Below are 17,416 nucleotides of genomic sequence, written 5' to 3'. Positions count from 1 at the left end.
GACCCTGAAAGGACTTCGCTGGGATGTCCAAGCCCTGGGTTCTCTCGGTGCAGGACCTGACTTTCCAGCTCCTCCCAGGGATGATTCTGCCTCTGAACCTGAATTCTGGGTCTAGGAAGGAGGTGCTTTCCATGCCCAAGAGGCCTCAAGGGGCAACAGAGACTCAGACCAGCATGAGCCAGGAGCTCAGTCAAAAGGAGCCGTGCACCCTCAGTGCCCTCAAAGAGAGCCTCCTTCCGTGTAGGGAGAGTGAGACTTGGTGGACAGTTCCAGGGTCCTGGGACAGGATGGCGAAAGGGACTGCTGCCATGGTGCACACAACCAGCAACACATCCAAATCCAAAGACATCAGATCAGTTAAGGATTGAGATGCAGCCCAGGGCTCAGTGGGAAAGCATCTGCAACTGATCAGTGAGGTCCCCCCGGGGGCTGGAGGATGTAGGTGACTGCAGACAGTTACTGCAGCTTCCTGTCTGTCTGTGAGCTCAGTCAAGGGACTCAGCCTCCCACCTTCCTTCCCAGCTCTAGCGCCGAGTATGAGAGAAAGTAAACAGCAATGAGGCCCTTATGCATGAGGACAAAACCCTCTTCCTTTGGAGGAGCCCTCAGCAAGTGCTTCCTGGCTCTCTCAGTTCAAGTCTTCAAGTTAAGCTGTGAAGCCTCTTCCCTATCGCTAAGCAGTTGCCCTTGTGCTCAGAGAGGTCCCTTTTAGGGTCTGCATGAGCTGCTCCAAAGCATGGGGCTTAGCCTTTCTCCCCAAAACCCAGACCTTCCTGGACTGGTAGACACCCTCCCCTGCAGGTCCGCTTCCTTCCTCACCCTGCTCCAACCTCATCTGCATTTAACATCCCTTGTTGGGCTGTGGCAGAGAATACTCAACAGACTCATATTAAAAATGCCCTTTAAAATTCAAAAGCTTTGAACTAAAGAAATACCTTGAGAAGTTTTCATGGAAAGTTCAGCTCCACTGGTTCAATTCACTACACTTAGATGCACCTTTTCAAATAATAGGGAAAAAATGTAACAGGGTCAGACCCAATCAATACGCTTGTTCAAACAGAATTGCAGGGACTGTGATGTGCGCACATTTTGTACTCTGCCTTTGTACCCCGCCACTCGCTCTGAAGAAAGGTTTCTTTGCTAGGAGAGCAATGAAAGTGGTAGCCTTTTGAGTGGAGGTGGCAAAGCCATGGCGTGTTTACCGGGCTGGGAGGGGCTCTGCCATTTTTCATGTCTTCCCTAGCCAGGTCTCTTTGTTCTTTTCATAACGGTGCACAACCCACATGGGCAAAGTCCCTTGCACACCCCAGCATCTGATGCTGTGTCGGAAGCAGAGGGCTCCCAGTATTCGTCTGCCACGTCTCAGAAATGTGATTTGGGGATTAGACAAATAATTTGCTGCTTCTTTCCCACCCTTGGTAAGAACACAAAAGGACTTGCCAGGGAGTCCTCCGCTGTCCTTGCGGGAAATTCCCAAAGCCAAAATGGGCTCCTGTCTGGCTGAGCCTGAGCCAGGGTCTGCTCCACCCCACCCCCACCCCTTTAGGCCCCTGGAATGAAACTGTGGGCAGATAGATGGTTCCCTGGCCATGGCCTGCAACCTAAAATAACCAGGAAAATTCTAGAGAACCCAGCTGCCCTGAAGGCAGCCCAGGGGTTAGAGAGAGAGGAAGGGGCTAGCTGCAGCTTACACTCCCACAGACACCAACGCAGGCAGAAAAGTAAATGATGGAGAAAACAAAACACTTGTTCTCATCGTCTACACTAGTCTGGGCACATCTACTTCATGTGGACTCACAAACCCTACATACGATTATAATAATCTGAAAGACGTTCTGGACATGTTGAGAATCTTGGCAGTTCAGGAGGTTCAAGAAGGCATTAGGAAAAGATGTTATTCCTAACCCATTTCATACTAGATCCTAAAATGTTTTTGTTGGTTCTTGCTATAACTAGACATCCAGGGCTCAACCTAGACCCGGGTTAAAGTCAGAATTGAGGAGTGGACACCAGCAAACGGATGCAGAAGTGTGCTCACATCCCCTTCGTCAACTGCAATCTTGTTAAGGTCCTGGGGTCTCCTGGAAGGAAGGGAAGTTGGAATCATAGGGCCACATGGCATTCCCCAGAGTCTTCCCTACCCTGTAGTGTCACCAGCCAGCCAGCACTGTCACAGAGGGCCCCATCTTACCTCAGGTAACGAGAGTGCTCTCAAAGCCAGGCCACATCGCCTGCTTACGCAGGATAAAGCTGGAGTGTGCCTTTTCTGAGCATGGTACTCTCCGTCGACTCCAAGTTGAGGGCCTGTCACATACTCCCTCACTCTGTAGATTGAAATCTGGGCCTCAATTCCTGTAGAACAGGGTACCCCTATTCCTTGACGGCACACTCTAAAACCAGCAGCAAGGGAGGGGGTTCCGCATTCCCTCTTACACAGGATTGTATGTGTGAGACAGAAAGTGAGACCAACAGTAAAAAATCAAATAAAAAAACCACTGGCATGTTTTCACTGAGAAAATGTCTACAGATGGCCACCCTGTGGAGTGGGTATTATCTCCTGTGTGGTTCCTTTTTTGGTTTGGGGGGCTTTGCACTCAGTTATGAAATCATTCTCACCACCACCACCACCCCACTTCATCTGTTATGGTGACATTTCCAAATAATGTTTAAAACCAAAGAGTACATTTTATTTTAAAATTCAAAGAGTTCAGTAGCCAAAAAAGCAGCAGTACCCCCTGTTCGGAATGCCCTGGAATCTACTTTCCCCAATTTAAACAGTTGGAAAGTCACCATGAACCTCGGATGTTCTTCTTGGCAGTAGAGAAAAACTGCCATAACAACAAGCTCAGAAATATACACACCCCTCAATGGAACTGGCTTCTTGCCTTCTGTTTTGAGCATACATCACAAGTCAAAATGAATTAAATACAAATCCAGTTTGCAATGGTCCGTCACTAAGCTGCCTCCCAGGAGCGAGCCAGCAGCATGTGGGTTGGAAGGGGGCCCGCAGCGTTCCCTGTGCTGTCTTGAATTGGACTGCAGTCTGTCTGACAAAACCGGCCCCACGAGGGAGTCCACAGCCCAGCGGCTCCTTGACTGGGATGGGGTAGGGGGTTGCCTTGAGCAGCTGTGGAAGCCTAGCCAGGGACCCAGAAGCACAGGCCTCCTCACTCCAGGCCTCTACAGTCAATCAAATGTCAAGGAACCGTCACCAGAAGAAACTTTTCATAGGTAAACAGAAGCAGGACCGAGAGCTGACAGTGGGGATTTTCCAAAGAAATGGAAACAAATGTACACAGGCCACTCACCAGAGACTATAGCCAGCGAGAAACAGGAAACGTATCAGGTTAATATTTTAATCTGTACATCACATTTTTTTTGCAAACCATTACATTTTTAAATTAACTTTTTCTTGCAAAATATTCATTTCATTTTCTCCAAGAAAATCTTACAAAGGCAAAAATAAAATTTTATTTTGGCAAATGTCATGAAGTCGATACTGGCAGCATATGGAGTTAGTTAAAAATAGACGACAACTGCTAAATATATTCAAAATTCTATTTTTTTTCTGAGCATAGTCAAAGAGAAATTTTCATTTAAAGTGTGGCTCCACCCAATGGAGGTTTTTGTTGTTGTATTTCCATTTAAACGTCATTTTTTATATGCAGAATAATATAAGAACACAACTTAAATAAAGGGCCACAAACACTGCACCTGGCTTGGTAGCCCCCCTCCTCATGTGGGGCTGGAAGTCAAATCAAAGTCCTGCCATTATGGCCATGAGGGATGGTGGGGGCACACTGCTGCCCTCCTGCCACCAGACCTGAGTCCCAGGGAAGCCAACCCGGGATTCTCCAAGGGCAGGCCGCAAAGGTTCCCATCATGGCCTGGTTGGAGGGAAGGGATTTCTAGGTAGATGTCACCCAGTATGGAGTTTATTGCTATAATACAATGAAAGTTGCTTCCTCTCACATTTTCTGTACTTCAATGTGTACTGTTAAAAATGAAAGCAGGCCAGGCGTGGTGGCTCACACCTGTAATCCCAACACTTTGGGAGGCCGAGGCGGGTGGATAACCTGAGGTCGGGAGTTCAAGACCAGCCTGACCAACATGGAGAAACCTCGTCTCTACTAAAAATACAAAATTAGCTGGGCGTGGTAGCATATGCCTGTAATCCCAGCTACTCAGGAGGCTGAGGCAGGAGAATCGCTTGAACCCGGGAGGCAGAGGTTGCGATGAACCGAGATAGCGCCACTGCACTCCAGCCCAGGCAACAAGAGTGAAACTCTGTCTCAAAAAAGAAAAAAAAAGAGAGAGAAAGCAAACTGCTTTTTTCTTTCTGACAAGAGCCCTTTGCTGAGGGAAGCCTGTGGGCCCCAGTACTCTTGAACACACTGTTGCCCCTAAGCCAAACCCAAGGGGCAAGGCACAGACTTGGGCTCCATGTGCGATCCTGGTGGAGTTTCACATAGAGCGGGTCATCAGGTCAGGGACAGCTGATCTCTGCAGCCAAGGTTCCCTCTACTCCCAGACAGCACGCCAACCAGCCTCTTGCTGGAGTCTACTGGGAACACCTCTTCAAATCTCACTTTCTCCTAAGGTCATTGGAAGCTGGACTAGCCTCTGCTTGCCCCGCCCTTCCCACCCCCCAACACCTGTCACCCAAAGTACCCAAATCTGTATGTGCAGCTGCGAAGTCCTGCATCCTCACCCTTCCTACCACTCAGCCCTTGAGGTGAACATTAGAAAATAGATTCCGATTCTAAAATACAGTATATTTTACAGTGTGTATCAAAAGTGCCTTTGCCATTCATATGTAGAGAGGAGTCTGAGCTAAACTAGTGGGTGCATATTAGGACCTGGTCTGTGGTGAACACCTGTAGTCAGTAAGCTGCTCCTTCCTCCAGCCAGATTCCCTGCTCAGCTGGAAGTGGTTTCCTTGGGGGCAGAAAGGTCATCTCCTTGGAGGAAGCTGGTTCCACTGGGCCCCTGGCTCCAGGCTTCTCCTTCGTGTGCTGAGTCACGGGTCAGTCACTGCCTGGGCTGGCAAAAAGCACAGGCGACAGTGAGAAGCTGGCAGGAGCCCTGCTCACATCCAGGGAACAGGCACGTCTGCACACACATGACAGAATGGCAGATAGGCGGACAGGCAGAGCAGCAGAGCAGGGGGCTCCAGCAATGCGGCCGCCGCTGTGGGACCCTCAGCTTCTAGGACACATGGGGCTCTCACCCCGCCCTCCCTGCACCCCTACTCCACTGCTAGACACATGCTGGCCCCTAAATTAGGTCCCCATCCTGATAGGGCAAAGACTCTAATAAGGGTGCAGTCTGGCCCTGCCCTTCATTGAATGTGGGTAGCGCTCTTGACCTCTGTGGGCCTTGTTTTTCTAACCTAAAAAACATGGTGGTCATACCCACTTCTTAACAAGGATGCTGTGAGGGTAAGAAGAAATGCAGTACTCCAAAAAGGGTATAAAAGGCCGATCTCACAGCCATGGGGGCACCAAAACCCAGTAGGAACAGAGTCTCTCTCCTGCCTCTCTGTGCCTGAGCGCTGCTACTGTGCTCAGATCTGTAGGAGAAAGCCACACCCCCAACCGTGGCCTTCACAATGGACCTGGCTAGAGCACTTCCCTATGGCTCCTCAATCATCTCCTCCACACCTCCTAGAACCCGGCCCAAGGAGGCTGGCCTCGTCCTTCCACGCTCAGGCTGGCAGGGACTTGCTGGCTCTGCTGTGAGGCAGGGGGAGCCCAGGATGGACACTTGACAAAAAATCATGCTTTGTTTCCTGCAGCACAAACACTCTCTCCCTCTTTTCACTTCTTTCTCCAAACACTTAGAGCTGCTCAGGGCGGCCCAGATGAATCCATGAGTGGTGATGGGGAACAAAGGCTCTGAACTCATATCAAAGGGGTTCAAACCCCAGCACTTACAAGCTGTGATTCCTTGCGCAAATCCCTCAAGGTCTCTGAGCTTTTGTTTTCTCATCTGTAAAATGGGGGGAAATATCTTCATAGGGTTGTTGTATGGATCAAAAGAGATGCTTAGCACAATGCCTGGCACACAGCAGGCACTCAACAATGTTAACCACAGTATATGTAAAGGAAGGAGAGGGGAAAGCCCTGCAAAATGATAGTGGGATGCGATGTCAGGGAAAGGACTGCCCAGACCACCAGTCTGACCTTCCCCTGTCCAGGTGAACCAATGGGCTCCGAAGCAACAGGCTCAGGCCAAGAACTCACTTGAGACTGGACCAGATGCCGGCCTCCTGTTGCAGGGCTCCCTCCTCATCCCGCACTGCCTCTCATCACTAGATGCCCACATGGGGAGGGCTTGGTAGGGGTGGTGCCAGAGCTTTCTGCCTGGCTGACGGCCAATTTCACGTTGCCCTGGGCTTCCCTTTCTCTCCCTCTTAAAGTGCCCAGTGACCAAAAGGGCAGTCCCAGCCTCTGCACTGACACCAATTCTTTGTGACCTGGAATGAGCCCCGGCCCCTCACTGGGCCTCAGTTTCCTTATCTCTAGAACTGGACTTTTCCCAATCTTACAGTTCTTCCATTTCTTTGGCCAAAGCCCTGAAAGGCCAAGATCTAACTCTTCCAGTCCCCTGAGGCTGGCAGTGTGGGCTGCACTGGTTCTTGGGCATCAGGCTGCCTTACTGAGGAGAGCAAGGGTTGGGGGCATAGTTCTGGTTCTAGAGATTTCAGGGAGGCAGCAGGGTGTATCGCTCAGTCCCTATTGTATTACAGCCACTGAGGACTCAGTTCCTAAAAAGCATCACTTTCCCACCTGCCTACCAGTCAGGACAGTCCCCACAGCGGCCGCTTTGCCAGTGGAAGGAGGCGTCAGCAGGTGGCACTGCAATCATTTCAGCACAGCAGGGAGGTGAGGAGCTCAGCGCTAGGGAGGCACAGGGAGCAGGCAGGGGCACACCAGGCAGGGGCTCTTACTTGGAAGGTGTTAGACAAAGGTGTAGTGGAGTCCGTTGGTTAAAGGGGGGTAAGGTGGCACCGTCCTGGGAGACAGGGGGCCTTTAGGCGGGAGGAGGGCCAGCTGCTGCGCTAGATGGGGCAACAGGAATTAAGCGGTGTGTTAGACTCCTCGTCAGCTCCTGCAGCACCAGATGCCCCATTTGGCAGGCTGCGGTGGCATGGGCCCTGCTGCCCACCATGAAGGGCCTGGGCTTGAGGGTGAGGGACAGACCCATGGGGCCTGGTGGGCAACCAGATGGGTCAACCTGCAGTTCCTGGATATGCTTCTGAGATGGAGAGAGGGACCGAGAGTGAGGAAAGGCTGCAGCAAAAATCATCTCTGACTAGGAAGGGAGAAAGGCCCTGGGAACTGGTCACAGCATATTAGGGCTGGGGGCGCTCATCTGCTGGCAGTAAGGAGGCTGAGGATGGCAGACCCCCCAGGGTTAGAGCAAGCAAGGCGAGAGGAGGGCACGGTATGGTGGGGGAGCCGCTCCTGCTCGAACCCTCCCCAGAAGGAGCTCAAAAGCTGCTTAGATGAGCCCCAGGGTCATTAGGAGGAGAGGTCTGGATGAGTCATCTCCTGCATCCCTAGTCCCAGAACACCACACTGGCCAACTCTCAGCCCACTCAGCATGTGCTCGAAGGGACTGAGGACAGCAGAAATTTCAAGGACTGTGCAGGATCAGGCTGTGGGGGACAGAGAACAGGTTTTGACTATGACTATGGCCCCTCCCCTGTTGTCAGTCACTCTCATGGCCTTCTGGGGCCACAGCAAAGCTCTCTGATCCCCAGACCAGACTCCCCAGGCCCAGGTCTCTGAGGGCTCTGCCAGCCACATCCTTGGCTACTTCTAGACCCTTTGGCCAGGGTTGGAGAATTGGTAGGGGCCATGACACCACTTCAGGCTCTATGGCTGCCCCCTCCCCAGAAGGAGCACACCTGGCCAGGAGCACCACCCAGACACACAGTGGCCTCTGCACTGGGGGAGAAATGGTACTGGGGGAACTGTGAAGGCACAAGGCACACACAGGCAGGTGAGTTGTGAGTGGAAGGTGGAGCCTGCAGTCTCCTTCCTGACTGAGAGAAAGAGCAGCCCTTTTATACACAGAGACACACATACACACAGACACACGTACACAGACACATGCTGAGATACACACACACACACACACGTTCTCATCCCATGGTGTTATGTTTTTCGTCCCATACTTTCTGGCACAATACACTCTGACAAGGTGAACACTGGCTTTAGTTTAGAGACCAAGGCAGCGGACCAGGGAGGTCCGGAGGGGCCCCCTTCTGCCTTGCTCCAGCAAGAAATTCAAGCATCAACCACTTTCCTGCCCCCTTCTTCATGAGGTCAGAAACCTTAGCCCCTTGGATCAGAACCTTGAAAAGCCTGCTCTTAGCTCATAGTCTCCGAGGAAGTGGGGTAGCAGCACTGCTCCTCCTGGGGCCGCCTTCCCCTGATACTTCTGAGCTTCTGGGCCCCCTTGGTCTCCCCCACTGTGTGGCCTGCCCCACCTTCCCTTCCAAGTCCTGCTGTGCTCATGGGACAGGATGCCCAGTGGTCAGGGGAACACTGACCCTCAACTACCATCCTTGACACTTGATTTTCCACTGGCTCTGGAACAGGCCATGCTGGGCCCAAGTCCACAGGTGCAGTGGGCAGGATCCAGGCCTTGGGGGCTGGGCCATGGCCTTACCTGCCACCTGCTTGCTACGCTGGGAGGCCTCGGAGGCCAGGGCATAGGAGATGTTGATGATGCGCTCCTGCTCCTGCAGCTGCAAGTCCAGGTCAGCCACACTGTTCCGGTCCTGGCCTGAGGTCGGCTGCAGGTTGCACATGCTGCAGGAGGGTCGGAAGCAGACCATGGGCCCTCCTGCCCTGGGCAGCAGCCTCAGGAGTGGAGGGTCTCCCTGGCCTAGAGGTTCTCAACATTTTGAGGGGGTTCAGACAAAAACTGTGGGTACTTTCTCCCTAGACAAAGGTACATGCTTTCCCTGAAACACCCAAACGATCACAGCTTTGTTCCTCTTTTGGGAAGGCCACAGACCTTAAGTTCACAGATCTAGCTGGAGGCTCTTATTAAATTCAGACATGAAATGGCTAAGCCAGCTCTGAAATGGAGGCATACAAACAAGATTAAGTTTCTGAAGCTATTGAGGCTGAGGGGATAGTCAAGTCACTTCAGAGGGCCCCAGGCCAGCATCCAGGGGAGTGGGCAATGCCTCTGGTGCCCTAGGGACAAGGCTGGCACCCTTGGCTCTGATCTGCTGGTCTGCATGAGGGTGCACAGGCCCAAATGCTGGGAGGACTATCACTGGAGCTGATCTCCAACTAGCTCCGCTTCACGCCATGCTTGGCTCCACTCTCCTCACTTGCTAGGGTCACTTGGGACACAGAATTGGAGGTGAAAGCCCAGGACAAGAAGACTCTACAAATGTTGTAGGCCTTTCCAGATGACCTAGGCAGCTTCCTTGCTGATCTGCTGGCAATGTACCAGCCTGCCCCCTCCAATGAGTAGGGCTTACCTGAGACGAAGACTTGGCAAAACATGCATCCCAGCCAGCCTGGCCCAGGGCCCACATGGTAGAGACACCACCTGGGGTCAGGGTGACCTGCCAACACTTGAGTAAGCGAGGACTGACCTTGACCGGGCGAGGATGTTGCGGATCTTCTCGGCTTTGCGGTAACGCGCTTGCAGCTCCTCAAGGCTAGGTGGCTCTTCAGGATCTAGCTCCACGTAGCGCTCAGGGATTGACACCTTCTCTGGTTTGGACAACTGGGGAGAGGCCAGGAGGTGGCAGAGGGAGACACTCAGATGTCTGGGTTTAGGACTCGCTTTTCCCATCCCCGTCCCCTCCCACCATGGGAAGCAAGCAGAGTCCACAGAGGCTAAGTAACTTGCTAAGATCACAAAATTAGTAAGTTGTGGAATCCAGGTTTGAACCTGAGTCCGACTCCAAAGCTCGTGTTCTTTCCACTCCACCAGACAACCTCCTACAGGCTGGCGGAAGGGAAGGGCAAGATAGCTAGACTACAAGCTCTCGGGAAAATAATCATCTTTAATGCCACCGTCAAGGCCCTAAGTGACCTGACCCCTGATGACCTCTGCAGCCACTGATCAACCAGCCCCTCCAGTTCCCCGCCCACAGTGGGGCCTCTGTTCCATCTGGGAAGCTCTCCCTTTTGTTCCATTGACTCTCATCTTTTCAACCTCACTTTGAGAAGCCTTCTCTGATCCCCTCCACCCCCTCACTTTCCGTTCACCATTGTCTTCCTCTGTCTAATGCATGGACTTAGTACTTAGTAGCCCTCCAACTAAATCTCCCTGAATGGATGGATAATGGATAAATGGATGATTGACGGGTGGGTGAATGAAAGGACGTGATGGTGCTTTCTGTCCCTAAAAAGGCTCTTCTGATCTAGACAGGAGGCAGCTATGCTGAATCTACTGCTGGCCAGAGGAAGACAGCCCCAAATTCCACCTCACCAGCATCTCCCGTAGAACTAGTGGCAAACTCGGCTTGGTGAAACTTTGCTTGGACTAAGAACACTAAAGGAAGCTTTTGCATGCTCCAGGAACTTTTTCCTCCCTGAATTACAAAAGCACACTAAAATGGGGTAGGTTGAAGCTCCTAAAAACGGGCTTAACCCAATCCCAGGGCAAACCTGGTCATGGATTTAAACCCACAGGCAGCCCTTTTGCGCTGCTGGAGATGGCAAGAAATAAGCTCTTCTCTGTTACTCCAATGAGGACAGATTTAGAGGAAGGAAGTAGATTACATTGTAGCAGGAGGAATTTAGGTTAGAGATAAGGAAGAACATTTTCCCTGGACTGGCAGGCAATCAGGACACTACAGAACACACTTCCCCTGCCAAGGCAGCATGTCGGGGCTTCCTTTGTGAATCTAAGAACACAACAGATCTTTGGCTGTTTCAGATGGCAAAAGAACAAGGTCTTGAGCAGGGGACCAGCCTTGTTAACTCCTAGAGCCCCAGCAGACCCCAAAACTCAGCAACTCTACAGACACTTATCTTATCCACACGCTGTTTCTTTGTTCCCAAAGACCACAGGAACCCGTAACATATTGAGTCAGGTAGATACCATTGGCAAATCAGCTTGTGAATAGGCCTGGCGCTGCCTCTTAAGACAGCAGGAAGGCTCCAGAAGACAAGGTCCTCCTCAGTACTCACTCTCCTATCACACAGACCTGGGGAAAAGTTTTATTGAGGTCTCGCCTCGATCCATCCTTCATGTGGTGATAACATTTCCTCTTGTGCCATTTCCAGGCAGGCCAAGTCCTTGTACAAATGCTTTTGGTACATTTACGGGTCACTGTGTGATTCATTCCACACAGTCTTCATGCAGCAAAGATGTACCACGCACCCACTGTGTGCCAGGCCCTGTGCCAGGGGCTAGGGATACAAAGGTGAACCAAGCAGCCATAGACACTGCCCTGCAGAGCTTAGGAATAGCATCGACATAGGCCCCAGGAGACCATCTACGTCTTGAAGATGTTGACTGTGTCATACCCTGAGTTCCCTTTCTCTCCCCTTGGGTAGAGACATTTCTTGATGGGTAGATCCAGCAGTTACTTGCTCTCCTGGGCCTGCCCTGTCATGATGCACATAAGCCACCAGAGGGCACCAGAAGAATTCAGACCAGAACACTGCACTGTTCCCTAGCTTCTATCATGGCTGGAAATTTTCACCTGTGATTTTCAAACCTGCCCCCCATTTTCCCCTAGTCAGACTGCCCAAGTTGGCCTCACCAGCCAGTTGCAAAGCCAATCCCTGGTGTTGCAGGGAACATTTCCTAACAATAGCAACTGCTGCTCACGTGCCTACTATGTGGCTTTGATTGCTTTGGTCGCTAAACCTCCAGAGAACATGTGGAGTCACTTAATCCTCTTCACAACCCACTTCACTGTTGAGGAAACTGAGGCACAGAGAAGCTAAAATTACAATTTGCCCTAAATTAGAGAGAGATTTGAACCTTCATTGAAACGTCTGGCCTCCTTTCATTGCCTCAAGCTGCTATCCATCCATTCTCCTAGGCCACACTGAAGCTGAGCCATGTCCCTGTTCAGGGTGATACCCCACAGTGGGAAGGTGGTCAGGCTGGGAGCTTGAAGGCCATGTCTCCTGGAGGACATGAAGGAAGCGCCTGCCCTCACCTCTCTGCTGATGTCCAAGTCATAGTCTTGAGGCTCCAGGTCCAACTCAGTGACAGGCATGGCCTGCACTTTCAACCAGCCATTCTCCTCCTTGTCCTTTTTTTCCCCTTGCACGACCCGTTCCAGCAACTGCAGGTCAAAGTCCTGCTCACGCTTCCACTGGCAACAGAACAAGAGGGTTAAACGTAGTCGCTTTCTGACTGCTGAAAGGGCCCAGCTGGTCACCTTTTTCCATGAGGTTCTTTGGAAGATGAACCTGTGATCCCATTAGGGAAAAGCTGTATGTGCAATAGAGAATGAAGCCGCTGTCCCCTTCATATGGGTTGTTCCAGACTGCTAATTGCTCTCTGATCTGGGTTCCCAGAGGTTTCAAACACATACTCTCGGGGCATAGGTCTAAGACTCATGACTTCAGGCTTACAGTGGCCCCCAAGGAAACAGAAGGCTCCCAGAGAGGGTGACCTCCAAACAACTTGGGACAGAGTTCTAGAGAAGGGATTTGCCCCTTCCACTCTCTACAGCTGGTTCTGGAGACATATGCCTCAGGCTCAGAGTTAATGGAAAAACATGCCCTTCAAGGCCCTGCTAAGCAAGAGGAATAACCAAGGGTCTTTCTATTGGAAATTTTCAACAAGGTAACATTTGTAGGTGGGGGATATCGTACTCACAGCAGGGCTGGGGAGGTACAAGCAAGGGCAGCTTGGAGCCAATGAGGCAGACAAACTGCTGTGTGAGACCCATCTATTTGAGATAGATGTTTTCTTTAAATTAGAAAAAAAACTAAATCATATAAAATTGAAATGCTAAATCAAATGGAATGTTTCTAAGTGTGTTTCGTAGTATCAACTTTGTAACAAGCTTCCCAAAAGGGAAAATCTAACCCATAAGATCCAGCCATGACTGTCCAGCTCCGTGGTGGTTTCCTGTTGACCCAGGACCTGCATCCTCACAGGTCTTTGACCTCTGAGCAGGTTGTTGAGAATACAGTAGGCTCAAAATCTCTCTTCCCCTGAGCAGAACCAGAGCGATGCTTATCTATCCCAGGTCACCTCCTCTCTCCCATCCATCCACCTCAAAGCCCCCCAAATGGTCCTGATTGTCTTTGATGCCTCCTCAAGTCCCTCCAAAACCCCAAACCCAGAGCCATATTTGCACATTTCACCCATTCATGCACAAGCTCTCAATAATAACCTCAAATCAGTGTAATCGCTCTTAGGTGACAGTTTCCAATTATTGTTGGAAAGGATTAGGCAATTGAAGTTCCAAGGATGAAAAAATCAATTTAATGATTCACAAAGAAAACACTCATTTCCTTACACGCTCACAAATGCTCCAAATAGAGATAAGTCCTCATTTAAACCCAGCCTGATTGTTTCCACAAACAGGAAAAGTTCACTAGACTCTACAAGGTATCCTGGGGAAGAACCACGCCAATCCATTATTATTAAGCAACACGTTTATTGGCGTTGATGCAGAGACTTACACGTCTTTTTTTTAAGAGAAAAATTACAAGGTATTCAAGTTACGAGTTTTAAATAATCTCTACATTTGAGACATCAAATTATAAAAGGTCAGTGTTACCCCATATGACATTTGTTTTAAAAGTTTAAAAGTTACCAGGTTTGCAGCTTTTAAAGATATGAATGCCCTGGGTTTTACCCCTTTGGTGTCTGAGCTAACAGCTGCAGAGAGGCCCTCTGAATACACAGTATATTTTGCTATCCCTTCAAGTTATTAAATACCAGAAACACAAAAGGTTTTCCAAAAGAAATTGTGTGATTGGACTAGAGGAATTAAAACCGAACAACCTCAGTCTTGGGAGAATGTATTCAAACGTGCAGTCTCTGAAGTCCCTGTCTACCGTCCAGGTGTAAGGCATGGATTTTTATAAATTAATAATGCCCAGACCTCTGCCAATGACTGTGGCCTCGGGCAGCAGGTTGTCTCAGGCTTGTGGGGTGGCTTTTGGGACAAGTGAATTATGAGTCAGTAGGCCTGCATGAAGAGGGCAGCAGAAAGGTGAGTCACATTTGGGAACACTCAACGGGCTATGGAGACAAGAACCGCTATTACAAGCCCGGTAACAAGTAGCACAGGCCAGTTAGAGCACGTTCAATGCAAATCAGAAGCTTCTGTAAACACAATCAGGCAGGATTAGAGAGGCAACGAGCGGTAACACTAAAAGCAAAGGAGCTTGTGCAATGAATTAGGGAAAGAACAATCAGGCTAGAGGTTTAGGGAAACATGGGATTTCACACAACAGGGAAAAGTCAAATGGAACGTTTCCAAAGGGACCTAAGGTGACTGTGGACAGGGCACAGCGCCAGGAAGCGCCACCAGGGAGCAGCACAGGCCTCTCCAGCTCTCCCTGACACCCCTGAGGTCTCTGCACTGCAAGCCTGGGGAGACCAGTGGCCCTTGGGGCAGGGGTGTGACCCGGTGCTCCAGCGCCCTCACACAGCATCTGCTGGCAGGTGTGGGAGGCTGATCGGTTTGCTTGTGCTTCTAATCAAATCATGTCACCATCTTCCTCCTCTCCTCTCTGAACCCTGTATTCCCAGATCCTGAATTCTGCTGAGATTCTGAATGCCTGCAAAGACCCCTCTCCATCGCAGCTGGGAGGACTGACTGGGTGTTTCCTCAGGCTCCTGGGCCTGTTTGATCCTCACTCCAGCTCTGGTTCAGGTCAGCCTCTAACCAGGCATTTGCCCAGCCTGTGTCGTGGACAAACAGCCCCGTGGGGTGTTCCCTCAACCATTTAGGTCAATGGACGGCTCGCTCACTGGGAGGTGTGATATGCTTGTGTTTGGGGGACTCTGAGGGGCACTTGGCTCCCTGTCCCTGCCCCGCTGCCTGGCCCCTCCTAACATACTGAGCCAAGATCTCCAGGGAGTGGCCGGTTGAGGTAGCGAGATGAGGGCAGGCCCATCCTCTCCCCTTGGCCCAGTGTCCTTTTGCGCTCTCGGACCAGGGCCTTCTGGTGTCGCTTCATGCGCTCCAGCTGCTCCTCCGCACTCATCTTGCCCCGCTGGTGATCCCCTGAGTACAGGCGCTCCAAGGCACTCTTGGGTCTCTGAGGAAGAGGAGGCAGGCAAGAGAGACACAGAACGGCTGGGCTGGGCATGCAGAGGACAGCCACTCCGCTGGCTGCATTCCCGCTGTCTCTCACACACATGCACATGCACATGCACACACATGCACACTCTAGTTGGGCTCCTCTTGGACTTAGAGAACTATTTCCTCTAAGCAACATGATGCCCCCAACCCTCAGGAGCTTTCTGAGCAGAACCCATTCTGCAGATGCAGACACTGAGGCTCAGGCCTGTCCAGTGAGGCCAGAACCCAGGGTGCAGGCTTCTTGAGCTCCCTCCTGCCACCCTGACAGGCCAGAGAGAAAGGCAGGATGCCCTCCTTGGTGGGCAGTGGGTGAGAGGGAGCTCAGGAGGGGCTGAGGCCACCCCAGAGGCCATCCCCAGGGCTGACGGGATGGCCAGTTACTGTCCCCCGGGAGACCCTCCCTCCCCATGTGAAGGAGCAGGGAGGTCCTCGACAGCCCAAGGCCACTCACAGGGAAGGTCGCCTTGCTGCTTTCGGCATTGAGACCCCTCCGGAGTGTGACGTAGGGAGCAATGGTGGACGACTGCTGGAGCCTTGACATGGACCCTGACAGCCCTTCGTGAGGAAAGAGAAGTGCGAGCATGTTTGTGCTGGTGTGGGTGGGTTCCCGCTTCTCCCCCATCACACATTCTTGTAGGAGGACCAAGAGCACCCAGCCAATGACCCACCCTTACTTCTCTTCTTCCTCCCCAGGGCCTGGAAGAGCAAGGTCCCCAATAGAGGATGGGGGCCAGCCCAGGGATGACCTTTGTCCCTGATGGAGGGCAGTGTCCCTGCAGATCTGTGGACCACCGCAGGCTTTCCTTACATGCAGATGACCGGGCTGCCTGGCAGGTGGAAAGACTGGAGGGGCAGGAATGCCTTTCACTCCCTGATCTATTCTTAGGCACCCTGCACAACCCAACTTGGGGTGAGGAGGAAAGTGAGGACACTCAACTGGCAAGAAGACATTTAAGGAAAGGGTTCATTGAGGGTTCATTCGAGAGACAGAAGCACTCTGGAAGGTCTGAGATGGACAAGCTGGTGGCAGCCACCCAGCAACCCAGCCTGCAGGGTGCAGTGACTCTGGAGCCAGAGCACTGGGATGGTCTTCTGGTTCCATCAATGATCAGCTAATTGGCAAGTTATTTAATTTCCCTGGGCCTTAGTTTCTGTGTCTCTAAAATGGGGATGACAGTACTTTCCTCATAGGATTGTTGTGAATATCATGTCTATATAAAGTACTTAAACAGTGCCAGGCTTTCTAGTAACTGCTATTATCATTGTTCCTGGGGACAGATATAACAAAAGAGGAAGAGAATCATGATGTGGGCCAGAGGAAGGCAGGCCAGGTCCTCCCTCTTGGCAGCCCAGAGCCCCCTGAGAGCTGCTGCTCACTCCTAGGCCTGGAGCTGCAGACAGAAGGGTACGAGGCACCATCTGAGGGCTGGAAGCAGTGTGGTGGGATTCCCAGAGAAACTCCAGGGAGGACCCTGCCTTACCTCTGCCTGGCAGCGTCTGGTACCTGCTCTCAGGGCCCACAAGTCCCAGGGAGGGCTGGGCCATGTCCCCGCTGAGGGTCGCCAGCTCAGGCTCACTGACATATGACCGCAGCTCCACCTGTGGGCAGAGACCCAGGTGATGTGACCTGCCAGTGTCATACCCCCTTCCCTTTCCCCACATGCAGAGTGGCAGTCCCAGGGTCCCCCGCTCACCCTGGAGTCCCCGTTCACACACTGCCCCAGCTCCCGGTCTCGCTTCCTCTCATCTGACTGCCGCTTGAGGCCCCGCACAGACGTGTGCCGGATGATGGTGGCCTCTCTCGGCAGAGGCGGCACGGCCGGGGGCTGGTCCTCTGGGCTGTAGAGTTCGGGGAGTGGGGGCCTGGGAGGGGCTTCATCTTCCTGCTGAGAAAGAGAACCAGACCAGTGGTCAGTGAGACAGAGCTGGAGGGAGGACTGCTGGGTACTGCCGCAGTGGAGGTTTAAAGGGCAGGAACAGGCCACATCAGAGCCACAGAACATGGCTGCCTCAGCCAAGGAGCACTCACACTTCCCCAGGAGGAGCAGTGAAGAAGGGACATGCCTCTGCTCCTCTATCCCCTCAGATGTATACAGTTTCTATTCTGCAAAGTGTTAACTGTATAACTGTCCCAAAACC

The 17,416-nt window shown here is 51.8% G+C and overlaps 1 protein-coding gene across 1 annotated transcript in view; it reads right to left on the bottom strand.

Annotated features, from left to right (window-relative positions):
- Window positions 1-4,534: 4,534 nt before the first annotated feature.
- PLEKHA7 (pleckstrin homology domain containing, family A member 7) overlaps window positions 4,535-17,416 on the bottom strand; it is a 148,587-nt gene continuing 135,705 nt past the window's right edge. The window contains exons 18-25 of the mRNA XM_011992955.1: window positions 16,972-17,160; window positions 16,759-16,876; window positions 15,729-15,832; window positions 15,033-15,233; window positions 12,161-12,319; window positions 9,629-9,762; window positions 8,683-8,825; window positions 4,535-5,043 (exon numbers count right to left, since the gene is read on the bottom strand). Coding sequence (XP_011848345.1) covers window positions 5,021-5,043; window positions 8,683-8,825; window positions 9,629-9,762; window positions 12,161-12,319; window positions 15,033-15,233; window positions 15,729-15,832; window positions 16,759-16,876; window positions 16,972-17,160 — 1,071 coding nt within the window. The 3' untranslated portion in view covers window positions 4,535-5,020. The remainder of the gene's footprint in view (window positions 5,044-8,682; window positions 8,826-9,628; window positions 9,763-12,160; window positions 12,320-15,032; window positions 15,234-15,728; window positions 15,833-16,758; window positions 16,877-16,971; window positions 17,161-17,416) is intronic.

Source organism: Mandrillus leucophaeus, unplaced genomic scaffold (genome assembly GCF_000951045.1).
Source record: "Mandrillus leucophaeus isolate KB7577 unplaced genomic scaffold, Mleu.le_1.0 Scaffold420, whole genome shotgun sequence".
Classification (NCBI taxonomy): domain Eukaryota; kingdom Metazoa; phylum Chordata; class Mammalia; order Primates; family Cercopithecidae; genus Mandrillus; species Mandrillus leucophaeus.
Note: the sequence above shows the minus strand (reverse complement) of the source record. Positions and strands in the feature narration are given on the sequence as shown.